The sequence below is a fragment of the Myiozetetes cayanensis genome, unplaced genomic scaffold (assembly GCF_022539395.1).
Source record: "Myiozetetes cayanensis isolate MyiCay16 unplaced genomic scaffold, myiCay2020 scf20-37, whole genome shotgun sequence".
Lineage (NCBI taxonomy): Eukaryota > Metazoa > Chordata > Aves > Passeriformes > Tyrannidae > Myiozetetes > Myiozetetes cayanensis.
In genome coordinates this window covers 14,259,969-14,286,715 of record NW_026087412.1, presented here as the reverse complement: position 1 = coordinate 14,286,715, position 26,747 = coordinate 14,259,969, and the positions used below count along the sequence as shown (strand labels likewise).

The following is a 26,747-nucleotide window of genomic DNA, read 5'->3' as shown; positions in this document are numbered from 1 at the left end:
TGAGAACTGATAAAGGATGAAGAATTTCAGCCTGAAGAAGAGAAGGCTCTGCAGAGACCTGAGAGCCCCTGCCAGGGCCTAAAGGGGCTCCAGGAGAGCTGGAGAAGGACTTGGGACAAGGGATGGAGGGACAGGACACAGGGAATGGCTTCCCACTGCCAGAGGGCAGGGATAGATGGGATATTGGGAAGGAATTCCTGTCTGTGAGGGTGGGCAGGCCCTGGCACAGGTTGCCCAGAGAAGCTGTGGCTGCCCCTGGATCCCTGGAAGTGTCCAAGGCCAGGCTGGAAAGGGCTTGGAGCAACCTGGGCTGGTGGAAGGTGTCCCTGCCCCTACCCCACCAGGGAGGTGGAATGAGATAACCTTTAAAGTCCTTTCCAACCCAAACCATTCCATCATTCTATGATTCTGATCTGGGTCCCAGCTAAACCACTTGCTGGTGCACTGCTGTTTCCAAACCACTGAGGGGACTCTCCTGTTTTTATTTTTGAAAGGTAATGCATTGTTTAATCCATTTTGGATTAGTCTGTTGCCAGCCTGGAACACAGTGGTAGATCTCTCACTTCTGTCAGTCTTGATCTGCTTTTCAGGGGGTGCTTCACTTCTTTAGCTACTTGTTGGTGAAGCAAAACTGTGGGTTGTTTATTGCTTGCTTGAAAAAAAGAGAACAATTTGCTCCAAAACAATGCTTAATATTGTCCTAAAGTTTATAATCTTGTGTCATTTTCAGCATCAACAGGGGGAAAAGTAATGAGGATAATTAGCTTTAATTCATTTTAATACTCACTCTTTCAGCTGTCAGAAAACACTGAAAATTGTGTTGTTTTTTTTTCCCAACCCTGATTTGTGTTTTGTTCTACCAAACAAATCTTAATTATCTTCTGCAGAATCAGCGTGAGGCAATTCTTTTATCATCTCTCTGCATTTTGCTAAATAGCTTGCCAGCAAAAAGCAACAACAGTGTAATTAGATTAATCCAGCACTCCCTGTGCTGCCTGAGATCTGATTCCTGGACCCCTCCCCTTGACTTGGTGCATATTTTCAGGAGGAAGTTTTCTTCTGATTGAGAGACCACTCTGAAAAATGAGATTAATCTCCCCTGCAGCTGGACTCGGACCTGCTCTGGCACCCTGCTGTTGTCACACAGCTGATGATCTGGGCCAGAGTGCATTTCCTAATTAGAAAAGTGATCTCAAGATTGTCCGCGGGCACAGAGTTTTAATTAAGTGACGCTGAGCCCTTCCAGGCTGCAGCGCTGCTGGGCGGTGTGGATTTGTTGGGCTCGTTTTTCCTGCTCTGGGTGTTCAGTCACGTGGAGAGCAGAGCCTGGAAGCTCCTGGTGGTCCTGGGCCTCCTGGTCACGAGGAGTGGTGGTTGGAGGGCCAGGCACTGGGCTGAGAAACTCTCTGTGTTAAAAGGAACTTTTGAGGTTAATTGATGATGAAATCATCAAATTGATGATGAAATCCACTCCTGCAGAGCACCTGTGATGTAGGAGCCCTTTGAAATTTATGAAAGAGATTAAATTACTTGTCTGTTATCAACTGGAGATGGCAGAAATCCTCACATAACTTCTTTGGAGTGAGTTTCTCACCCTTATTGACAAATGGTCGTGTCGTACTCATTCTTGGATCCGAGGATTTGAACGAGGGCCTTTTGTCTTTGCAGTTTCCTTCACCTTTTTTTTACTTCCAGCCACCTCTTTTGTTCTGCTTCTGTTCTTTTGTGGAATTAATCCATCTTCCTGCAGTTCTGGGCTGAGGCAGGGATTTATGTGCCCTATCTCCTCAAAGATTTGCACTTATTTTTCTGCTTTGTAAAAAGATTCGGCACACTTGGCTCATTTTTACCATTTCCAGGATGAAATAGTTTGGGATGTTTAGACACAAAACCTATTAGAACTTTAGCTGTTCTAAAAAAAATCCACACAATTTTCAGGGGTTTTCAGATTTGGGGATTGAACTTCTCTCTGGATTTTAAAGGAATGCCTCTCTTTTAACGAACAATACAGATCAATACAGTTCAAAAAGGTGATTTTGTAATTACTTTGTGTCATGCCAGAGTAACTTGGCAATATCCTTTAGCATTTGCCTTTTCCCTAGAGAGAATGTGCTTATTCTTTCTAGTGCTTCTCAGAGGACACCCCTGAAGTACCTTCTCCAAATAAAATCCCCTCTTCCTTAAATTCTTTCAGAGTTCTGGTATCAGAGCTTCTAAATATGCACATATCAGGGATATCTGAGTTCTGCTCCAGTCTGAGATACCCCTTTGTTCTGCTGGTTTTTTGCACTGAGCTGTCCCACCTGAAATATTGAATTCAACGTTCCCACTGTGATGGCTGTTTATTGAAATGGCCAGCAGAAGGTTAATATGAAAACTGATTGTTTACATCTTTAATCTTCTATCTGATGTAGCTTTGAGTTATCAGTGGTTTTAAACATTTTTATATGTGCCAGGAGAGCACTGCTGGTCCAGTGTTGCTGAACTGTGTTGAATAGCAGATGTAAAAATAAGCTCAGGCATGTGAGTTGTTGATGGCTTCTTTAGTCCAGTGTGCAGGGGTCACAGTGTTGGTGCACTGAGACACACAGATCCCATAATGCAGAAATGTGGACAAAAATTGGAGGAGGGAGAAGGCAGTGCACACAGAGAGAGAGTAGGAGCAGGGGAGCACAGGAGAAAAGGACCGAAGAAATTATTGACGAGAGAAATTATTTGATTACTAAAAGGAGAAACTTGAGATACAGAGGAGGTGGGAGGGCATGTGGAGAGCCTGTTAGGGAAGATGGAGATGTTGCTGTGTGCATTCATTTCACTGAAGCAAAAACCTGCAGTCCCCCACCAGTAATGCCATGGTAACTGGCTGCAGGCTCCCAGAGGAGCCTCTGGGTGCCCTGAGGCAGGTGTGTGCCTACCTGCTCCTGCTGCTCTGTTAATGCTGTCTCCCACTAAATCTATAGGGAGACTTTCTGGGAAATGAAAACAATTGAGATGAGTTCATTTCATCTCAGTCAGATCAATCTGCTCAGTGCTCAAAGAGCCGTGTGATCATCAGGAATATCTTTGACATCTGATGGGCCAGGGGGGTGACAGACTTGGTGTAGGATCTCAGATTTGGGGTCATTTTACTTCACAGCTTCAAGTTCATGTCTGACAGACTCCAGAACTTGCTTTGTCACAAGCTAAGGATCAAACAAGAAATTGTTGAAACACCAATCACAAGTTCTTCTGAGCAATGGAAAGATTCACATTCTGCCTTCAGCAGCCCGTGAAGAGGGAAGGAGGTTCCTTGTGCTTCTGGGCTTGGTGCTGTGGTTGGATATGAACCCCCTGCACAGGCTGCTCAGTCTGGTTCTTTCTTACTGCTGTTGTAAATTTATGCCAGTTCTTTTATAAATTAAATGCTCTGCAGTCGGGGAAGGAAGACAGGGAAAGGATCTGCTGAGTTTTTCAGTCAGTGCTGAGACACAGAAACTCACCCAATGATCTGATCTCTAATGAATTCAGTTTTTAACTTGTCTCACTGAATTTCTTGTGCAGTGACTCCACTCCTTTTGAAAATTCACAAAGACTTTAGATGTCTGAATTTTGTAACAGAAACCACTTGAAATTCCCTGAGAATAGGAGACAATCAGATCAGCTGCAGCAACACTGATTGAACAGGTCAGTTTGTATTTCCTCCCCAGAGATCAACATTTAAATCACTGAGAAACACTTAAAATGAAAGAAAAAGCTAAAATAACTCAGAATTTGGGACTGATTTTTGGTGCTGTGCACCGAATGACGTAAGTAGGTAATGTTAAAATGGTTTCTGTGGAATTGAGGAGGTTTGTGCTCTGCTGCTGGTACTTAGTGGAAAAGAGAAGCTGGGAGATTGGCATTTTGATTTGCACTAATGTGCATAATCTGATCAGGTGCAAAGCAGAGCTGAGTTGTAAATAGTAAAATAATTCTCAGTGTTCTGGCTGTGTGAAAGCAATTTCTAGTTCAGCTCTGTGAAACACAGGAAAATGGGACAGTGTGCACATGTGAACAGGACTGCTTGGATAAACGCCCTTGGCATGGGCTGGCAGTGGCAGGTACTGCACTGGGCACCGTCACTGCCTGCTCTGAGAGCTCTGGGACATTGCTGGAATCCTTTGGAGAGGATTCTGGTGTTGGAATGGCCGGTGGGCCGAGCTGTGCATGGCAGAACAATTGCACCAGGGTCAAACACTGGGAACAAAGAAAGGAAAGGAATCCCAGGACAGACTGTGCACCTTTCTGGCTCGGGGCTTTGAGTCATTTTTATTTTGCTAGAAATCCATTTCCACTGCCATTTGGGCCTGCCTTGAGCATGATGTAGTCCTGAAATCAATGGGAACCTCCAGTGGAGGCCACTGCACTCTGAGACTCTCTTTTTTTACATTTGCTGGCCTGGAGAGCTGTGTGCCTGGCTCCTTCTCAAGCTTTGCTCCACCTTTGAGAGGACTGAGGAGAAACCTGAGCTGGTCAGAGCCTGGCCTGTTAATCAGGATCCAACTCACCTTGGCAGTGCAGCATTCCCTGTAAGTACCTGCTGGCAGTCCTCTTGTCATGAGAAAACTCCAGACAGTGCATCCTGCTTCTCTCTCCCTACTCAGCCACAAGAATATTTAAGCCAACAGCTCCTTTTTTTAATCTGTAAACTGGAATGAAGCAGTGTCCCTACTATTATGTGGAGAAGAACACAAGAGTTATGGAAACTAGAGAAGCAGGATGGGTAAGGTGAAACCTGGTGGTGTTGTAGTCACTGGTGGCCCAGAGATGATGACCTGCTCCTTTTGTGTTAAAGAATCAGAGCCTGGTGCATGAACAGTCCTGGAAACAGTGCCTGTCATCCCTTTTCAGAAGAGATTTGTCTTCATCATTAGTCATCTGCACTTCCTCCTTCTCTAACTCACCACAATGAGATATTTTAAAATAGTTTTATCCCAGTCACCTAAGGATTAACTGGGGCACTGTCCTGGTGAGCAGAAATTAAGAGAGCAGATGTTTTCAAGCTGGAGAAATTGTAAAAACGGTTCTGTAATTCCTGTGCTTGGGCCCTAAGAAGACATATAGATGTTCTTGGTGGTGCTGCCATTTAATTTGGGTGAGAAATAAGAAATAGGCTGCAGTGTGCATCAGCCACCTGTTGAAGAGGTTCTTTGCTGCAAGAAATGTGCTCTGGATTGAGCTAATTGATCTCAAGATAGAAGGCAGCAGATTCCATTATCAGTTCCTGGAACTGTCAGCTTCACCCAGAACAACTGCTCTTTAATATAATAAACACTCTCCTTGAAAAAGAGTGAATAATCCCGACCCCCCTTCGAGCCTTGAGGCTTTGTGCTGCCTCTGACAGAGGGAGAGGGTAATTCAGGTGTCACATTCTAGCAGGGATGTGGCAGTGGCTGCTTTGTGGTGGTGAGCGAGACACCACTGCAACTTCCAACTCCCAATCAGTGTTAATTTGGATGATGGTTTTTTCAGACACTGCAGACTGACCTCAGGTTTACGTTGCAGTATCGTGCACTAATTCAAATAAATGACATGTCCAAACAGTATCACTTGTGAGCTCGCTGCAATAAAAATGTAATCCTCGAGGGGAATGTGCAGGGAACTGTTATTGAGTCATTGCAATTCATCTCCTCCACAAAAGCGAACAGGAAAAATGGAGAGTCGTCATGATGGTAAATTTGCATTTTATGTAATAATAATGAATACAGAACACATTTGGTTCACAGGATAAAAGTCCTCCTCTGTCAGGTTATTTTAGGCAGTTGGGAATTTGTCAGTGGTATTGCTGACTTGAACCTTCTCGAAAGGATTTTGACTTGAAAATTGTGGGCAAAAAACGTCAGTCTGGTCTTTTTTCCCCCTTCTTTTTTTTTCTTAGTTCTGTTTAGATTTCTCTCAGTGCTGGCAGGTGATTTAAAGGTTTGTCATCTCCACTGGTCTTATGTTGCAGTCTCTGCCAGTGCCTTCCCAGTCCTTCTGTCTCTCAACAGTCCTCCTGAGCTGTGCTGTGCCATGGACAATCACATCAGTCCTCAGCACAGATTCAGTGCTGAGTTTTCTCTGATGTTCTGCTTGCTTGGCTATGACCTGTGCTTCCTGTATTGTCCAGCAGCACTTCTTACATCACACAGCAGTTTGGCTTGGGAGGGGCCTTAGAACTCATCTTGTTCGATGAGCTTTAAGGTCCCTTCCAACCCAAACTGTTCTGAGGTTCTGTGATAAAAATACCAGCTGTGCACATCCTAATTCCTCTAGTTTTGTTTCCTACCATGGATGAACCCGTGGTCAGGCACTTGAGATGGGATCCTGCTTGTGCTGCCTTCACAAGGAACATTCCAGAGCCTGCCCTGCAGTGTTCACGGTGCCCTGTTTGTTGTCAGGCTGATCATCACCACCATCATCATCATCATTGCCTGACAGACCTTGTTTGAAGCCCCCCTCACAGGTCAGCAAACCTGGTATTGGGAGAATGTGAGAGCAGAAGGAGCAGCTTAGGCAGAAATTGAAATGCTTGAATCCAAACACAGAAAATCAATGAGCTTCACTTGTTGTCCTGTGCTTTTAGACTTATCCCCTTCCTATTTCACCCACTTCATTCCCTCTTCTTCCTACTTTGTGGTAACCAGGTCTGCCAGGTGGCTGCAGGGCATAAATTCTTTGTATTCAGGTGTTTTCCCCACACCTTTTCCAGGAAAACTTAGAGGTGAACCTAAAACCTCTGAGCTGTTTCAAGTGATTAAATAATGCATCATTTTTATTCTTACTCGGTTTGAGCTTTGCTGCTTTGCTCTCTGCAGGGGCAGAGTTGTCTTCAGCCTTGTCCTTTGCCAGTTAAAGAAGATTGAGGCACAGAATATATATGTATTGCCTCATTCAAATTCCAATCTGCAAAACCCAGTCATTTGTCCTGAGTGCATTCAGTGTGCTGCAGGGACAGATAATGTGTCTGTAACAACAGGAGAGGGGATGAAAAAAGCCCCAGACATACTTGTTTTAAGAGCCTTTGTGTGTCACCAAAAAGGCTCTGTATTTCCTGTTGCTATTTTCTGTGTCTGGGCTGTTGATGTGTCACCACACAAGGGCTGGTGATTGAGGGGATCTGAACCTCGTGGATAAATCAGTGGGAATAAAAAATAGTTCTGACTGGATATAAGGAAACTTTCTCACCATTTGGATACTAATCCAGTAAACCAGGCTGCCCAGACAGGCTGCTCAGTCTCTCCCTTGGAGGTCTCTAAGATCCAACTGCAGCCCTGAGCGCTGTGATCTGATTCTGTTGCTGGTCCTGCTTGGAGCAGGAGGTTGGGCTGGGACTTCCCAAGGTCCCCTGCAGCTGGAGTCGTTCTGGTGGTCTCTGTCAGCAGGAAATCCCTCCTTGCTGCCCATTTCCCTCAGCTGTTTGCAAAGGGATTGTTCTGATTATTCCTTTGGGCAGATTTACACCCAGGGGAGGCTGCAAAATGTATGAGGCAGGGAAGGATTTCCACCTGGGCAGAGATCTGTCTGCCCCTAAAGCAGCAGTGATCTCTAGTACCCTGAAAGGCCTTGGGAGTCCCCCCTGAGGGGGCAGGTTGGTTCAGATTTTGTGTTAATTGGTTTTTGAAATCGTGTTAATTTGCCACTGTAATTCCACAGTGTAAGCTGCCACTTTGTTGGGGTAAAATTCGCTTGTAGAGTCCCTGCATGGGAAGTGGTGCTGGACCCACATCCAGTGCTGTGTGTTGGAAGAGCATGTGCAGCTTTCCAGTCCATCACCCCCCTGGATCTGCTGCCCTGTCACATCTGGGAAGCCCTGGAGCACACAGAAGTGCCAAGCCCAAAACAGAAAAACATCTCTGACTGTCACAGTCTTGGTTCTGCTGAGCTGATATAAAATCACACCTGTTAAAACAGTGTGATGTGTGGGGAGTGGTGTCTGTGTTGAAGGTGGAAGCTGGCCAGGCCAAAAAATGCAGCTTTGATGATCACAGGCATTTCAAAACCTTTAAAAAATTAAGTGATAAATTGTGTTTACTTTCTAGATTTTTGATCTGCCATCCCTCCTGCCCTCTCTTTGAAGATCTCACTTGTTAAGGACAGTAACCAGTAGCTCACTGCTGCTGTCCTGGTTCTGACTAGTTCAGGGCTGCCCTTTTAAAACAGTTTTTGTTGCTGCAGGTTTTAATAAGGTTTTGCAGGGTGTAGCCTGGCTGTGGGAAGGGATGATGGACAGGCTCCCTTGGGCTGACAGTGGCATTTGACTGACCATGCATCAAGTTATTCAGGAATCTAAACCGGCAGAAAATCAACATTTTTCCTGCCATCCAGTCCCTGGGCTGGTTTGTGATGAGATCAGCTGAGGTACTGGCAGCAGCACAAGTGAGAGGCTGGAGGAAAGGAGGAGAAGGGCTCATCTGTGTGATGAAACATTCTTTTAGCCTTCATTTCTCTTGTACTCCAAGTTCATCAGCCCCACCTTCCTAGCCCTGCTGTTTTCCCCACAACTCAGCACCCCACCCTCCCTTGTGCCAGTCAGGAGTTTGGGCAGACACACACTGAGCTGGAGGGGAGAATTTGCCTGCCTTAGCTTTGTTTTGATGGATTAGTTTCCACCAGGTTGCTTTTGTGTCACTGCACAGGTGCTGCAGCAGGGCAGGAGTGGCAGGAGCAGGGAGCAGAGCAGGGAGGCTGCTGATTTGTCTGAATTGGCATTGCCAGCTTCAGCTGTCCTAATGTGTGCCAGGAATGACAGTATCAGGCAATGACTGCATCTGTGCCCGTTATTTCACTGCTCTGTGAACATTCTAAATGTGCTTTCTGGGTTCGTGAATTTGTCCCCATGACATTTGGGAAGTGTCCTTTTCTTGAGACTGGCTGGGAGGAAGAGGGAGGGAAAGAAGAGAGCAACTGTGAGGCTCAATCAGGAAATGCTGTGACCCACTGGTACAGAGGGAGGCCTTGGAATGGACATGTCTGTGGAGACCAAAGGAGACACTGGTAGTGGTTACCCTTCTTGTCAGTGGAACTGAGCTGTGCAGGTGTGTGGCTGCTGGGTTGTGCAATCACAGAATCCCAGAACAGTTTGGGTTGGAAGGGACAGTAAAGCTCATCTCATCCCACCCCCTGCCATGGGCAGGGACACCTTCCATGAATCCAAGTTGTTCCAGGCCCCACTCAGCCTGGCCTTGAAAGGAGGTCACCTGTACCAGGGTCAGCAGCCTGGATCAAGGAGGCAGGAACCTTTATTGGCCCACTTCCCAAAATCACACCATCCTCAGCATCCTTGCACCTTCCCTCTCCTTTAATCTTTGGCCCCACTCTTCTGTCCTCACTGTCATTTGTCCCTTTACAAAGGAACCACTGAAGAACAGTTTCCTCAATAGAATGTCTCAACATGCTTGTGTCTTTTCCTTCCTTGTTCCTGCAGATGGAATTAGCTCCTCCTTGCAGAATGTTTTCCCATCAGTTTGGAGGTTTCAGTAATTTATGTTGGTGTGGGTTGTGCTGGAGTGTCTCATTCCGTGTGATGGGGAGTCCTGACCTGGCCACCCTGGGCACTGTCACACCTGCTGAGTTTTGCAGGGTTATTCCTAGGTCCAAAGGATTCACTAGCAGCATTTCCAGCATCCATGGATGTCTCTATTAGCACTGGAGAGTTTGCAGAGCAGACAATTTGTGTGGTTGTCCAAAGCAGATTTTGGGATCAGAGTTTATTCCCCTGAGAGAGGCACCGAGCTGGTTTCTCACCAGGTACAGGTGACATCTCACTTCTTCTCACCACCTGTAAACATCCTCTGCAGGCTTTTCCAGCATGAATTTCAACCCCCAAGACAGATATTTATGCCAAGTTCTGCTGTCTCATGCCAGTCTGTCCCCAGACCTCTGTTTCCAGCAACTTCCTCGTGTGCTGGATGGGCCTTGGAGGTTCCTTTCCCATCTCCTGTGCCATTGCCAGATGTATGGAAACACATTTCCACCTGAAAGTGTTAAAAAAAAAGGTTATGCTCCATTCAACCCCTTCCAGATGCTCTTCTCACTTTCCTGCGTCTGTCACATGGATATTTTAGATGAGTCCATGTTCCCTTTCCTGTCCTGTAAATGTGAAGGTGTGATCATGTCAAAGCAACCGGTGTTTTTAATTATGTTTTGCATAGAAAAGTCAAAAGCTCAGAAAAAATCTTACTTCACACTTAATTAGCTTTCCTTTGCCTGACTGGAATTGAAGAGACTAAAATTAGGAAAATTTGTGGCTAAATCTTCAATCAGCTCTTGCCACCTGTTCAGTATTGTAGGTTTTATCTTCACTTAATTCTGTGCATTCGGATCTTACCTACTGTATCATGTTTAGTTTGCTATTCAAAATTCAAATTTAAGCTAGATGTCATTAAAAATGCATTTTTCTGTCGGATGCTGCAATTGGAATAGTGAACCTTAGTTCCTAACCTGGCATCTTTGCTAGGTTTTAGTCCTAACTGGATGGAGAACTTCCTGAATTCAGGAAAACACCTCCCTGCAGTTGTGGTGTTCAGGAATCACATAATCCCTTTAGCCTACCTGGTCTGTGATGTTCTGCAAGTTCTTGCAGACCAGAAAACTAGAATTGTTCTCATCAGTTGCTGTCTGCAGAGCCAGCCACGATTCCTCACTGCTCCATTATTCTGGAATGAGAAAGTCTGTCTTGCTGCCACTGCCTCCCTGCCACCAGATCCTGTTTCCTTCTGAGGCAGACTTTTAGTAGGGCCTGTAGTGGTAGGGCAGGGGGTGATAGTTTTAAATTAAAAGAGGGAAGGCTTAGATTAGATATAAAAGTGGTTTACAGTGAGGGTGGGCAGGCCCTGGCACAGGTTGCCCAGAGAAGCTGTGGCTGCCCCATCCCTGGAAGTGTCCAAGGCCAGGTTGGACAATGCTTGGAACAACCTGGGCTGGTGGAAGGTGTCCCTGCCCGTGGATGGATGCACTTTAAGGTCCCTTCCAGCCAAACCAGTGTCTGATTTGATGATTTTCTAGTGTCATTGTCCTTCATTTGAATGGTTCTCCTTTGCACCTAAATCCTGCAGTAGGGTATAATACATGGCTGTACTTTTCCAGCTTGTTGAAAGGGTTATTTGCTCCAGTTTTGTTTGCATGCTTGGAAATGTGTGAATTCATTCTGGTTTGGATGTGTGTTAGGAAGCTGCAGTCATTTCACAAACCACTTCTGGTTTTTGATGGAGTATAGGCTGAAAACAGGTACCAAAGCCTGCTTTCCAAAGAAAGCCACCTCCCTGCTGTAACAGCAGTCCTTTTCTGTGGGATAAAGACAAATGAACTCATTTTCCATGCAATAAGTGATGGTTCACCCACAGTGGGAAATGTATAGTTGTCTTTCAGTGCTTTATTTGACCTGGGTACACACTTTATATCCTGACCCTCCCAGTCAAAGCAGGAGCTCCCATGTTTCAAACAAGACCTTTTTAACATAAAATATATTCAGTGCTGACATTTTCTAGTCTCCTTCTACCTGGGAGTGCCCTTAACTGTTGTTGTGGGATCATCCAGTTGGCTGCTTGAGTGTGGCAGCTTTTCCAATCCAGTTGTTTTTTTTTCCTCTTGCAGGAAGCAGCAAACATGCTACGACTTACCCAGAACAGGCTGAAGGAAGAGGAGCAACACCTGCTAAAGAGTGAAGGTGAGTGGGATTTCTGCACCTCTGGTGGTAGCAGAGAAGTTTGGTTGGTTTTTTTTTCCCCCAAAACTTACTCTCAATTAGTTAGGATTCTAGCTGAGGATCAGAAGGGAGCAACAAACTCTTGAGATTCTGTAGAAAGCTCACAAACAAGATTTTGCTCTTTTCGAGCTAAACATCAGCAAAAGCTTCCTCATTAATTTCCCCTGTGAATTTAATATTGCAATCTGTGCACTTTTATTTGATAGTGGGAGAAACAGGAAGGAAAGTTAATTGTCAGGATCAGAGGTAGAGTTCACAAAAGCTGAAGTGGAGTAAAGACATTAAAGTTGCCCTTCACAGTTTGCTTGGTGGCTGAGATTTTCAGAGCAGGCTTATGAAAGAGGATTTTCACTCATTTTTACCCATCTTTGATCTCATATCAGTGAGGTAAAAGGTGAAGACATTTCAGCTGAAATATAGGATTTGTAATATAAATTACAAGAATGTGAAATTGTTTCAAGGATTTACTTGAGTGAAAAGGTTCAGGTCCTGCTGTCAAGATAGTTTCCAAGGTGAGTGAGTTTAAACATCAATCCTCAGTAATTGGCAGTGTGAAGTATAAAGTGAAAATTTGCTGACCTCCTTTCTCCTTGTCTGTGGATTTTACTTGGAAAACTATTCTGTCATTTTGCAGCTCTGGAATAAAAGGAACTTTACCTTTTAGTGAGTGATTTAACTGCCACCCTAAGAACGTGATTATGGCTTTTAATGAGCTAAAAATATTACAACAACACATCTTTATTCAGGTACTTAATTGTCATAATTAGTATTCATTTCAGTGATAAAGAGCACCAGGAACCTGTTTTCCAGAGCTGGCTCATTTATTGACTGCCCCATGACCTGGGACAATCGAAGTCATCTCTGTCAGCTCCAGCCCTGCCTTGCTCTGCACAGGCTGTGGAAGTTTGCAGGGTTGTAAACTGAGACAGTAAATTTGGCTCTTGCTGTTTCCCAGTCATGAGCACGGAGGTGAATTTGTGGAAGGCTTTAAAGCTCCCTGAGACCACATAGAGCAATCAGGTGTGTAAGGTAAGACACACAGGTACCCCCAGAAATGCCAGGGCAGTGGAAAGAATTCAGAAAGTTTCTTCAGAAGGCCAGAACACTCACAAATGGCCTCAACAGGGCGGTTTGGGCACCAGGGAGGAAAAGGCCCCTCCTGTTTTCTCCTTTGGAGTTTTATTATCTCTGCTTCCCCCTGCCTCCCCTCTGGAATGGGAAGGCCAGTGGCACCTGCTCTCTGCTCACAAATCACAGGTGAGCTTCTGGAATGTGAGGAGGGAGAGAACAGCACTGTTTTGAGAAAGATGCAAGGGAAGCTCTTCCTAAGCAAAATAACTGACTCCAGGGTAAAAAAATCTTCCATAAGAAGAGTTGCTTACTCCTTCAGGGTACCAGGCTGGGCTTTCCCATTAGACCACACCCCACTCTCCTTTCTTTATTAGTTAAATAATACCCTTTATACAATTCAAACCCCAGAGATTTCCTTTGGTAAGAGATCAGTGTCTTAAGTGGCACGGTGTCCCACAGGGACATGTCCTGTAGAGATGTGTTTACAGAAGAGCTGTGTGAATCCCAGGCTCCTAACCACAAGAGAAATACATCTTTTGCACAAGACAGAGAGCAGCAGAACCATTGCAGCATCACTGAGCAGCTTTGCTTGTCCAGCCTCTCCCAAGGTGAATAGTGCAATTTGCTCCAAAAGGAGGAAGCAGGAAAACAGGATGGCATTTCTGCTGGAGAGGATTCACAAGAGACCTCCAGCTTAACCTGGCAGTGATTTTGTCAAGAGGGCTGTGAGCATGGGGGGAGGTGGTGGGAAGTGCTACATGCATGGCCACTTCAACCTTCTTTCTGTTGTGTTTGGATTTGGAGTGCTACATCCTCCTCCTCAGACAGGATGTGCCCTTCTAACAAGCCAGTCACAGGGAATGCTAAAAAAGGGCTTTTCTTCACTGTCAGAAACATCTTTCTAAAGCAGGTTTAGGGAGGGGAAATTACTTCACAGAATCATAGAGTCACAGACTGGTTTGGGTTGGAAGAGACCTTAAAGCCCATCTCATTCCACCCCCTGCCATGGGCAGGGACACCTTCCACCAGCCCAGGTTGCTCCAAGCCCTGTCCAACCTGGCCTTGGACACTTCCAGGGATCCAGGGGCAGCCACAGCTTCTCTGGGCAACCTGTGCCAGGGCCTCCCCACGCTCACAGTCAAGAATTCCTTCTCAATATCTTGTCAAAATTGACCTTTCTTCAGTTTTAAACCATCACCCCTTGTCCTGTTGCAGCAGACCCTGCTGGATACTTCATTATTCCACTCAGAGTTTTGAGTAATGCCTCCCATGTGAAGCAAAGTGCTTTTATCCTGAATTTTCTTCTAGTTTGTTGAGAAACTTGGGACTTTTCTGTCTGGGCCTTCAGCCCAAGAAAGACTTTGTGCCTGTTCACAGGACAGTTGAAGTGGACCCTGCTCTGACTTGGTCTTGCTCATGCAATGGGTTCTGGAGATGGAGGGATGAGCATCTGCTCTGCTCAGTGGAAGGTGGGCAGGCTGGTTTGGTGTCTCCCAATATCCTAAGATTCTCTGGCTGAATCTTGGCCCAGGGGGGTGAAATGAATTTCATGTGCACTAATTCACTGATTTCCTACACAGAGGGGTAGCACAGGCCAGCAGCACCTTCTGCAGGGGAAAGGGAAGCTTTTCTCCCTCTCATTACACTTTGCCCCTGAGAGCTGCAGAACACTTAATGAGGTTCTTCCAACAGCGCAGGCTGGCATCTGGTGATAAATTTGTTGCCATGAACTGATAAAAGTCAGTATCCATCAGCCCCTTAAGAACTCTTACCTTTGCCTACCTGTGAATTGCTGCAGTTGTTGTTTGTCTGCAGCCCCTGACCTTACCTCCTGCTAATTTGGTGGGAAGGGTTCCAAAGCACCAGTTCATTTCTCTGTGCAATAAAGTTGCAGGAATCCTGGAAGCTCTCTGTCTGAGGTTCAGGCTGAACTAACAGCAGAGAAGCCTGAATCATGTTTCTCACCTAGAAGAGCTGTGGAATGGAGGTTGAGCCATGCAGGTCTGTGTTAAGGATATAAAATTTTCTGTGGCATCACAGAAAATTGGCAAAAAAATGTTTAGGATAATTGATAAACAACCTGGTTCTTTTTTTTAATTTGTGCTAGCATGCACTGCAAAGCTTTTATTTCTGACAGAGCCAACACTAAATTATAGGAAAAATATGAAAATGACATAAAGATTTTGAACTCTAAAAACAGAGCAAGCTTTGAGTATTATCTGCATGATGAAAACATACACAATTAAGTATTTGCAGCAGTATAGAGAAATCTTTTGTGCTGAGCAGTGAGGAAATTGCTGTTATTTTTCTAATCTTTGCCTCACAGAATATTCTCTCAGAGGAACTGATAGAGGCTGTGGTGTCTCACACACCTGATGCCTGTGTGTGCCACATGCAGGGCTGGTGCCAGATAAAAAATCCAACTGCCTGAAACCCAGGGCTTGGTTTCCTTGTGGTTAATGGCAAAGTGATTCTTCAGACATTGTATGAGACACTGCTTGGGTGAGCTCTGTGAAGGGTGGGGACAGAAGCACATCAGGTGTGGTTACTGGATGTTCTGACACCAGACGGTGTGAGAGAAGGGGGCAAGGAAGGTCCCTGACCACAGCAAAACTTCAGGAGGTTTTCTCACGCTCACCCATGTTTGTTGAGCAAAAAGGAACGAGTGTGAATGTTTCTAGACTGAAATACAGTTTTCCAGACTAATCAAATTGTTACATTTACAGATATTTTTTTCTCACTTTTTACACGTTTTCACATGCATTTTCTCATAGTCTTTAAGAGATTTGGGGTTTTTTTCCAATTTAAAAGCAGACAGTGTAGAATCACAGGATCCCAGAATGGTTTGAGTTGGAAGGGACCTTAAAGCTCATCCCATTCCACCCCCTGCCATGAGCAGGGACACCTTCCACCAGCCCAGGTTGCTCCAAGCCCTGTCCAACCTGGCCTTGGACACTTCCAGGGCTGGGGCAGCCACAGCTTCTCTGGGCACCCTGTGCCAGGGCCTGCCTCACCCTCACAGGGAAGAATTTCTTCCCAATATCCCATCTAACCCTGCCCTCTGGCAGTGGGAAGCCATTCCCCCCTTGTCCTGCCCCTCCAGGCCCTTGTGCAAAATTCCTCTCCAACTCTCTGGTTTTTAAATAAGTAAAACATTTTGTTTTGAAAATATTAAGTATTTTTCTACTTCAGTCTCGTTCAGCCATAGCCACAGGATCAACTGATGCTCTTGAGTCCACCCTTTCTACTCCAGAACTGGTGCTTTAAAATCTGACAGCAGGAATCAAAAAGCCCCACTGCAGCAATGGTGGGATTTGAGCTGTGGATCATGGGGTAATTCCTGGATGATGTTGCTGATGCTCAGCATTGTCACTGCAGGATGCTCAGATCATCCATCTTCCCGTAACAGGCACTTGGAACTCGTCCAGGGGAGTCTTGTGTTGTGCTTGTTAGATAATTACCAATTCATGCTCTAATTTAATAGTACTTTGATGGGTTCTTGGCTTGTAAGATCATTAGAAATATTATGGTCACCAAATATGACCTCTCGATAAAATTGGTCAAAAAAGAACTCCTTATTCCTGTGCCAGGATTGCACATCCCAGTTTAAATGGAGCCTGTCATCAAGAGTTGATTTTAATTATTTCAAGTGAGAGAGCTCTGTTGCTTCTCCGGGCAGTGGTTAATCACCCTTACTGGAATGGGATAGGCCAGGTTGGACGGGGCTTGGAGCAACCTGGGCTCATGGGAGGTGTCCCTGCCCATGGCAGGGAGCTGGAATGAGATGAGCTTCAAGGTCCCTTCCAACCCAAACCATTCTGGGATCCTGTGATTTTGAAATGGCCAAGCAAGGTCAATAATTTCACTTGGACCTTCCTCTGCAACCTCCTGGTTGCTGTTTGTGGCCCTTACTACCCAGTTTTTCCAAACACAGGTGTGAACATCCAGCCTTTCCACACCTCTGTCAGGAGCTCTCAGGACCAGGATGACTTTATTTCTTAGAGATCAGATGACACATCTCGGTTCTGTGTGCCAAGGACAAAGGATGTACCTCCTGACTGTGTCTTTCCCTTCAGATTGCAGGGCTGTGGGGGTGTGAGCGTGCAGGCTGACACAGAGCCTGAAGCTCTTGAGTTTGGTTGGGACAAGAGTATGGATTTGGTAGAACTGAGGCTTTCAAGTGGGTGCTGAGCTTCATTCTCTCATTAAAAATCCCAATCCACCCCCATTGTTTTTTCCTGTTCCGTTACTTGATGCCATTTATTAACTGGGGTTCGTTTTGGATCAAGTGGCTGTCAGTTGCCCACTGGATTTTTCTCACCAAAATGAAGATCCTGCTGAATGCAGTAATTGCTGCTGAGCCAGTTGCCTGTGTTTTCAAAGCAGGGATTTTTATTATCAAATTGAACATGCTGAAGAGCAACTGACATCTAATTCCAAAGCATATCAATAAACAATGTCATCTGTGCTCATTATCTTCACCACAGCAGCTTTTTATTTTGCAGCTGGATACATTTACTTGAGTATTGATGCAAACTACCAGATCTGTCATGAAATCACTGCTGAGTCATTAAATCATGCTGGTTTTTCTTCAAGTGTGGCAAATGACCAAAAATTAAATCATTTAAATATAGTATTATCCGTCCAGGTTATCAGCTCTGGCTTTTGGTGGAAGCAGCAGGGTGTGCTTTGGAACAAATAACCCCCTTTGGAGAGAGGTGCTTTGCAGTGGAACCAGGATGTACTTTTTGTCCCTGGACAGCTTTAAAGGAAACTAATTGAGCTGACTGAACCCCATTCTTATGAGATAGAAATGAAAGGCAAGTGGGGTTTATAATCCCAGTGTATTCTCTCTCAGGTGGGCTGATACTTTGAGAGTGTTCTCTGAGCAGTAGAGTCAATCACAGCAGTGGGGACATGGGCCAAACACAATTTACAGAGCTGTTCTGCTGATTACCTTTTCATAATAAAAATACAGGAGCTTCTTGAAAGCCCAGCCTGAAGCTTCTGCAGGCGACCAGCTTGGACTAAATTCGGGTTACATGGATTGCTGAATAATAATAATAATAAATAAGTTTGTTGTGAAAATTCAAATAATCCTCCTTAAAGCCATGTAAATCTTACAAGCCAGCTCCACTGGAGGGGGTTTTGCACTCCATGTGCCAGCACACGGCAGTTTGTGGTAGTGTGTTTTATTATCTTCATTGCTGTATGTTGATCCTAAGAAAAATCTGTGTTTTCTCCATAAGGAATGTTTCCTTGTCTCCCCAGAAATGGTTGTAGGTTCTGTGTGCAGTGTTACACTGAGGAGATTGTGGCTTCTTCTAGGGCAACAAGTAGGGAAGTTCATGCTCAGGAGATCCCAGCAAGGAGAAAAAAGCTCTGGCCAGTTGGGCTGCCTAACAGGAGCACAAATGACAAAGCCTGGAAGGGAGAAATTGCTCCTAAAAATAGAAAAAAAGAAAGAAACCACAAAAAACCCAAGAATGAGGGCACTTTAGTAGCAGTAAGAGCCATCACAGGTGTAATAAACTCATTTTTTCATATAGAGAGCATGAACTTGAATCCTCATGGCTCTTCCCAGGGAGTTTGCCTGTGCAAGGGCTGAACAAAACCTCATTTTCTTAAATGCCAGGTAAACAGAAGCAGCATTGAGGTCACATAGCAGTGAGTGATTGCCTCACTTGCCAAAAAATAAAGTGCAACACGAATAGAAATTGTAGCTGAGACTGCTGGAGCCTTGTAATCTTACCAGGCTATCAAACACTTCCCTTGCCGTTATTATTTTGTCATTAACTTAATACTGAATATGAAAAAGATGATGGAAAAATGTCTAATATTTGTGTATTGCCTGCTAATTAAATATTGCAAAGATGTGTCAGCTCATTACTAATCCTAATTAAAGTAGTTATTTCCATTTTCTTCTCAGACATGTGTGTAATTAAATGTACCTGGGAAAGAATTGCCTGTTTTCTCTTAACTAATCAGCAGCAAATGTTGCTGTGCTGGGTCCTCCCGTGGGATGCTGTTGGGTTTGTGCTGGTACTGGTGATTCCCATGAGCTCCTGCAGCTCTGGGGTGTAGGATCAGCTGGTGTGGAGGGACTTTGTCAGGGCAGAGTTAGGTTGGATCTCAGGGAAAGGTTCTTCCCCCAGAGGGTGGTTGGCACTGAACAGGCTCCCCAGGGCAGTGGGCACAGCCCCAAGGCTGCCAGAGCTCCAGAGAGGGCTTGGCCAGCGCTCTGAGGGACAGCCTGGGGTTGTTGGGGTGGTGTTGGTGGTTCCTGTGGGCCCCTTCCAGCTCAGGATATTCCATGATCTCCACAGGAGTGAGGACAGTTCAAGATATGGGAGGAGATGAAGGTCCAGCACGTTGGTTGAGTGAGTGAAGGGTAAATCACAAGTGGCAGTCACTGGACTGGGTGAGCCAGGAGCTTGCACAAGCAGGCTGGAATGAGCTAGGAGAGAGGGAAGAAGCTCATGGATAGAAGATTTCAGTGGAGCAGAGCCTGCTTTCCCCACATTTCCTGCACCAACCTGCCATCCACTGTTTAACTGCAGAACAGGCTCTGAGGAGGATCAGTCTGGTTGGCATCAGGGTGGGACTGACCTGGAGAACAGTCTTGCCCTTGTCCTTGCAGGCACTTCTAAGTGTCTGAAAACTTTTGCCATCTTTTGAAACTTCTGAAGGACAATTTAATCCAATTCCTTTAGATTGGTTCCAGTTTGGTGACTGGGGAGCTGGGACTGAGGGACTAAATAGGCATTACTTGGGATAGGGAGAAGGAAACAAAGGCAGGTGATGGAAATATTTGAAGTCCCTGCATCTTGGGAAGCTTTCCTGTCTTTCCAGGAGAAGCTTTCCTGCCTCTCCATCTGGGTTTTGGCTTTAGCTGCATTCAGATATCTGGGGATGTCTCACTGTGCTTTTCTAACCTGTGATTAAATGAAAGGCAGAGACTCAGTTTTGATATTGTTTGTGTCAGGGTAAAGACCAGGAGATGTGTTAATGAGCCCACACTTCTCAAAAACTTTTAAAAGAGTTTTATCTTTAAATGAGTTGCTGAAATAACCCCTTCTGACTGTACATTCATACCCAGAGGGGGTATTTAAACAGCACATTTATGGTACAACCTGGGATTGTCCCAAGACAGTTGTTTGTAGCGTGTGCTGCTTTGGCACTTACATGCAGAAGGATTTCTCCTCAGGATGTGGATATTGGCTATTTTCCTGTACTCTTCAGTAGAGCCAATGCTCTCTGCAGCTGCATTTTTCATAATTGCTGGGCTTGAACAAAGGTAGAGACTGCTGGTACCTCCTGCTGGTACCTCCTGTGTCCAGCTGCTGCTCTGAGTCACGGGCTGGTTGGAGTGCTGATAACCAGCTGGGTTTGTTTTTAACCAGGTCACGACGATTCTGACATCGACATTCGGGAGGATGAAGGGTCTGACAGTGACCTGGATGGGCAGCTCACCAAGCAGCACCCCAGCACAGAAGCTCTGCTGCAAGGTACCCTAACCCTTCCTTCCTTGCCTTTAGTCAGAAGGATAGGCTGGAATTACCCGAGTAACTTCAGGGGTGGGAAGAGCCTGTTGGAGCTCAGGATGTTGGCACCTCTCAGGAGCTGTAGGAGGAGAAAGCCTTGTGGAGAAAACAGTGTTTTGAGGGGAGCAAATTATGGATTATTTACTGGGGGAAAACAATTACTGTGTGAGAAAAAAACCTGCCTTGGTATTGTCTTAGAGATTATTGAAGTAGCTTTATACAAAGCCTTAGGAAAGCAATGCCATTGCTCATTGCAGAGCATTTATTTCCCTTCAGCTGTTGGCACTTTTTCTGGCAGAGTTTTTTCCAAAAGGAGACCTTCAGGGAGTCCATAAAGCCACCTGCACTGATGTGGGCACAGGTGGAACACACCTGAGCTGCTGCTGTCAGGGAAGGATGTCTGGCTTCTCTCCTAGCTCTTGTGGGGTGGAATTGCAGCCTCTGGCTGCTGATCCCACTGGAGCCCTGCTCAGAAGAGTTACAGGTCCCAGAAGGCCCTGGTCTTAGAGGAGTTACTGTGTGAGGGCCTGTGTTTCACTGATGTGGGAAGGGAATTGTTCTGCTTAGTCTGGAGTCAAGCAAAGTGCACCCAGGAAATCAGGTTGGTGCTCTGTGAGGGATTCTGAGCTGCCAGCAAAAGCCCCTCTGGGATCTACAGGAAGCCCCTGTGTAGGGATTTCATGTGCCACCACTTCTGCTGAAACCTATTCCTTAGAATAAACTTGCAAAAATATATGGAATTTTTCTGAGTGGAATTCTTCTCTCCCCTCTCCGAGACCAGAGAAAGAGGCTGCCATTCCCAAGTCAATGCAATTCAAGCATTGTTTCTCCTCCTTTCCACAGTTTTTCACAAAAACAGAGAATTCTTGATAAGTGCTAGAAACACCAGCATTCCCTAAGGATTTTTACGTTGCCATTTCTCCAGGAAAGGTTTGTGCACAGATTTTAGAGCTTTGGAAGTGACTGTAACTGCCTGTGAAGCTTCAGTTCAGAGGGCACCATAACCTGGCAGTGTGGGGTACTGGCTGCAGTCAGCCAGCTTTAAGAGTAAAAAAAGCTTCATTACAAAAGTTGTAGATTTTGTGACAGGTAAGAATTTTTTTTCCTAGGAAAAGCTTTGTTATCATTAATTACACTTAATGGAGGCTTAAAATGAGCTTGTCAGACTTGTCAGTTCAAATCTATGAGATGTTTTCTCTGCTGTGCTGTTTGGATTGATTTCTGGGCTTCTCTGGGTCTCCTTCTGGTGTTTAGTAAAACTACTTCTGGCAGATAATTATCCTCTTGACTTGCTGTTGCTCTCTACAGCTCCCTGACAGGAGGGTGAAGCCAGCTGGGGGTCGGGCTCTTCTCCCAGGGAACAAGGGACAGGAGCAGAAGAAACGGCCTCAAGTTGTGCCAGGGGAGGTTTAGATGGATATTGGGAAAATTTTTGTCGTGGAAAGGGCGGTCAGAGAGTGAAACAGCTGCCCAGTGGTGGAGTCACCATTCCTGGAGGGGTTTAAAAGCTGTGTGGATGTAGCACTGGGGACATGGGCCAGTGGTGGCCTCGGCAGTGCTGGGGAACAGTTTGGTGCTCTCAGAGAGCTTTTCCAACCCAAATAACTCTGTGGTTCTTCGTTTGACTGTATAACTCTCACCAAATGAAGTGCTGGAGACACTTTAGGACCTGAGACTAATGTGAGATGCAGCAGCTTCTTTAGGAAATCAGGGCTGAACTTCTCTGGCTGTTTGTCATTAAACACACCAAGAATCTGTTTGTGTTCTTCAGCACAGGTAGTTCACATTTAAAATACATTTAATTATCAAGGCAGCAGAGCAAGAACATTATTTCTGTTAATTACTGCTTTTTTCCTTGACTCAATTCAAGGTATTTTAATCACTTTCTTTGGAAGCTCTGTGTCCTCTTGCATGGTGGTTCTGCTGAGCCTCCTTTGCTCTCAAAGGAGAAAGGGTCCACAGTCCCTTCAGCTGCTGTGATACAGTTTTACCTCTCTAATTTCCAGGTTATTTGTAAGATGAGGCTTCCTCCCTCTGTCTGTAATAGGTGGGCAGGTATTCCAGTGTGCTTTGCCATTACACAGGCAAGATTCTCAGGGAGAGCTAATCCCTCTTTTTAGCCCACTTGCTATAATTGGGTAAAATCAACACACTTTCACCCTCAAGAGCCCTTTCTTTCATCAGCTTTGTCAAGATGTAGCAAAAATTCAAACTAAATGCAGCTTTGACAATATTGCTCCTGGGTTTATTCTTGTAGCCAATTAAAAGACTTGAAGTTAGAGGATTTAGTCTCCTAGGGAGCAGAAAAGAGTGTTACCTGGGGGGGACTTGCTGGGGTACAGAGAGCAAATCCAGCCCTTCTTCCCCACATTCAGAGAGGAACAGGCAGTAGCAGGGGAAGGAGGCAGCTGGAATGGGCTGTGGAGCTTCTGTCTTCCTAGAGTTCAGTGCTGCTGGGTCAACAACACAGCAAAGCCAGCTTTAGGGAGCCAGGAAGGGCTCTGTAGCAGGAGGGAGCCTGGGGGTGAGGATAACAGGGCTGGGAGGACAGAGCCAGGCTCTCAGGGACTGCTGCACTGAGCCTGTGAAACTGCACCTGTTTTGTTATCACAATAGCACAATTACAGGCAAATCTCCTCCTTGATGGGGCTTATTGTTGTAAATCCACGTGTGACTGATCATTTGCTTTTGTAACTTAGAGAATAAACTGATTTAGCACAGAATCCCAGATGGGTTTGGGTTGGAAGGACCTTAAAGCTTATCTCATTCCACCCCCTGGTGGGGCAGGGGCAGGGACAGGGACACCTTCCACTGGCCCAGGTTGCTCCAAGCCTGGCTTTGAACACCTCCAGGGCTGGGGCAGCCACAGCTTCTCTGGGCAACCTGTGCCAGAGCCTCCCCACCCTCACAAGAAACAATTCCTTCCCAATATCCCATCTAATCCTGCCCTCTGGCAGTGGGAAGCCATTGCCCCTGTGTCCTGTCCCTCCATCCCTTGTCCCCAGTCCCTCTCCAGCTCTCCTGGAGCCCCTTTAGGCCCTGGCAAGGGCTCTCAGGTCTCCCTGGAGCCTTCTCTTCTCCAGGTGAACCCCCCCAGCTCTCCCAGCCTGGCTCCAGAGCAGAGGGACTCCAGCCCTGGAGCATCTCCATGGGCTCCTCTGAACTCACTCCAGCTCCTTGTGCTTGGGAGCCCGGAGCTGGATGCAATATCATCCATTATTTCTAGTTTTAACATTGTCAGTGTGAATAAAATGTCACATCCCCTTTTATTCTGTCTGGCAGTAGATAATGTGAGGCTGGCAGACAAATGCAGTGGACTTCCCTGAGGTCCAACTGAGTTTGTGGAGGTGCTTGGAGTAAGACTCTGGTTTTGTCAGGAGGCCAAAGAAAAAGAAATTCTTTCAGCATTGAAGGTCTTATCCTGGGAATGCAGCAGAAGCTGCCCTGCTGGATCAGGCAGAGGGTCCATCCAGCCTGGTCTTCTCTCCCCACTGTCTGAAAGAAAGTGTCTGGGGAAGAGTGTAGGAACTTCCCTCAGGTTCCCTCCTGCTCTCAATCTGTTCCAACCCTCCATGGGTATTTCCTGAGCCAGATGTGGCTTCCACAGATTTAATCTAACCCTCAGCAGATTTATTTATTGTCTCCTAAGAACCTGTCCAGTCTCCCCTTGAGCTAACTGGATTTTTTTCATCCATACTATCAGAAGTGGCAGATTTTGAAGTGATGTTGTGATTATGTGTGCAGATCCATCTTTCCAGTCTCTTGGACCAGTCTGAAATGCGTTTTGGCATCGTGAGGATCTCTCCCCTTCCCAGTGGTGGTGGTGTCAGGCTGGGACACCCAAGCTGGCACACAGGGCAATGCTGTGGAATGAAGCTGGAATAGTCTACCCTTGCAGAAGTGTGGAACTGTGCCTGTCTGTAGTAAATCACCCTCTATTCCACACTGCCAAGGTCTTTCAGCTCCTGTAAACCAATTATCTGAATGCTTTAGCTCTTTTTAGTTTCCATTTATAATGTGGGTGCTAAGGGCGATTTTTGTCCTGTCCAGACCACAGAGGCCATTTCACCACTGAAACAGGAACAACTTCAGCCTTTTGGTCTTTAGTGTAAGAAGACAGCTTTGCTAAACTCTATTTTTCAGCAGGCAATCAGTCCAGAGTCCCACAGTGAGAGAGCAGCTCTGGTGCAGCCTCTTGCTCTGGCAGACCTGACCCAGGGGACCGGTGTGATAATGATGTGCTGACAAGCTGGGCTGTGAGGGCACTGACTGCCTCTGGTACCCTGGGTGCTGGGGGAAGGCTGCAAAGCCTGAATTACCCCTCTTGTTTTTCAATCCTTTGGGGAAAATGGAAGCTTTGACACAGAAGTCTTCTCAGGTGAGGCTACACAGTCCTGTTTCCAAACCACTCCATACAGCAGGCAAGCTGAAAAGCAGGATAGTGCTGTTCTCAGTGGATAGTGTCAGATTCTGCTTGTGGAAATGCTTTCTCCAGCTCGTGGCCATGTTCAGATTTCTGCCACAGAATTTCTGGACTGTTTTCCTTCCCTTTTAACTCCCCCAGGTGTGTAGGAACCACAGGTGTGAGATCGATACACAGGAGAGTGGAGGGATTCAACTGCTTCTTGTTGGATGTCTTGTTCACATTGAGTTCCTGTGGCTGTCACCTGCCTAATTTTAAAAACCACGTGGTAAATTACTAGCCTATTTTCCCCTTTCCTCTGGTTCCTAAAGGAAGTTACATCTCTGAGTCCAAGACCAAGAGATGGATGCAAGTACATTTGTCTTTACAAATACAAGATGGTAACGAATTTGCAGGTTTTCTCAAAATGTTGCACTTTTCTCTGTTGTGGAAATGAGTCTTTATATAAAAAAAACCCATAAAAATCTGAAGCCCACTGCAGCTGTGTGGGCATCACTCAGATGCTGTGTGATGCCATCCTGGTCTCTCAGATTCCTCCCCAGGGACAGCTGCCTCTTACCAGCACACAGCTCAGTGCAGGATGTCATCTCCCTTCCCAAGTCATTCCCCCAAACAGCCTGTTCAGAAACCCTTCAGAAACAGCTATCAGGTTCTGCCCACTGCTGCAGAGTGCCTGGAGCTTGTGTTTTTGGCAAAGAACAGCAGAAAATGTCTTGTTCAGAGTCGTGCCATGCTCAAGTGCCCCCAGGGAGGATTTGCCGAGGGTGCTGCCCATGTAAACTTCTGCCACAGACTCCAGTGTCCTCCTGCTGTCCCAGCAGTGCCAGCGTGGCAAGGCCTGAGTCTCAAAAACATCAGGAATCTGCAGTGGGGCTTCCAGGTCCTTTTTCAGAGGCCAAATTAGATTTGGCCAAATTAGATTTGGATATCCTCACAGCGTGGCATCAGGTGGGCAGAGGTGAGTCAGGAACAGCAGCTGTGACACAGGCTCTGCTGGGCACTGAATTTTTACCTTTCCAGTCCATCAGGGATTTGGGAATGTTGTTTGTAACCCCCAGAGCTTCTCTGAAAATCCCTGTCTGATTTCTTGGCAATTATCAAAAAGTACAGAGCAACAAAAGCATCTCCTCTGGCTGGCCCTGGCCAGCTGCTCTCTTCCTAATGGCTCCTGAGGAGCCCTGGGGTTTGCAGGCATCTCCTGGCACGTGTTTGCCATAATCCAAAGTCTGTGGAAGTGAGATGAAAGGGTCTGGGTTTCCCACATTCCATGGGGGTGGCAGAGGGAGGAGGATGAGGCACAGGGAATGGGTCTGGCTGTGCATTAGCAGGGTTGAGGTTCTCCAGCTTTGAAGGTAATACATGAAATCAAGGGGAAAAAATTCCCAATTGCACCTGCTCAGAACACCTCAGAGGACTCCCCCAAACTGATACTGCTTTTAGAGCTTAAAAATAAATTCCTTCCTTGTGAACTTCCTCAAGGGCAATTTTCCTCTGGCTGGGTCTGCATCCTCCTCACGAGGGGCAGTGGAGGGGCAGAGGGGCAGTGGAGGGGCAGCTCCGAGCTCTGAGCAGTGACAGCACCCAGGAGTGGCTGGAGCTGTGTCAGGGCAGGCTCAGGTTGGATCTCAGGGAAAGATCCTTCTCCCAGAGGGTGGTTGGCACTGAACAGGCTCCCCAGGGCAGTGGGCACAGCCCCAAGGCTGCCAGAGCTCCAGGAGTCCTTAGACAACACTCTTCAGGGGCAGGGTGGGATTGTTGGGGTGTCTGTGCAGGGCCAGGGGTTGAACTCAGTGGTCTTTGTGGGTCCCTTTGAGCTCAGGGCATTCATTCCATGATTCTGTGATTAAGAACACAGTGCCCAAAGCACACAGAGATCAGAAACTTCAGGCAGGAGGTTCATCCCCGTTTTCTCTGTGTGGAAGGGGATGTGTTGTGGAGGGAAGGGAGGAGTCTTCTCCGAGCTCCTGCTGTGAATTTGCATTAAGCGCTGGCGGCTGCAGATCAG

General features: G+C 46.2%; 1 protein-coding gene across 4 annotated transcripts in view; it reads left to right on the top strand.

Annotated features, from left to right (window-relative positions):
- The window catches only part of CLUAP1 (clusterin associated protein 1), a 51,474-nt gene that overhangs the window by 20,343 nt on the left and 4,384 nt on the right, over nucleotides 1-26,747 (top strand). For all 4 annotated transcript variants that reach the window (XM_050317696.1, XM_050317698.1, XM_050317695.1 and 1 more), the window contains exons 9-10: nucleotides 11,593-11,665; nucleotides 20,179-20,283. In XM_050317696.1, the coding sequence (XP_050173653.1) occupies nucleotides 11,593-11,665; nucleotides 20,179-20,283 (178 nt within the window). The remainder of the gene's footprint in view (nucleotides 1-11,592; nucleotides 11,666-20,178; nucleotides 20,284-26,747) is intronic.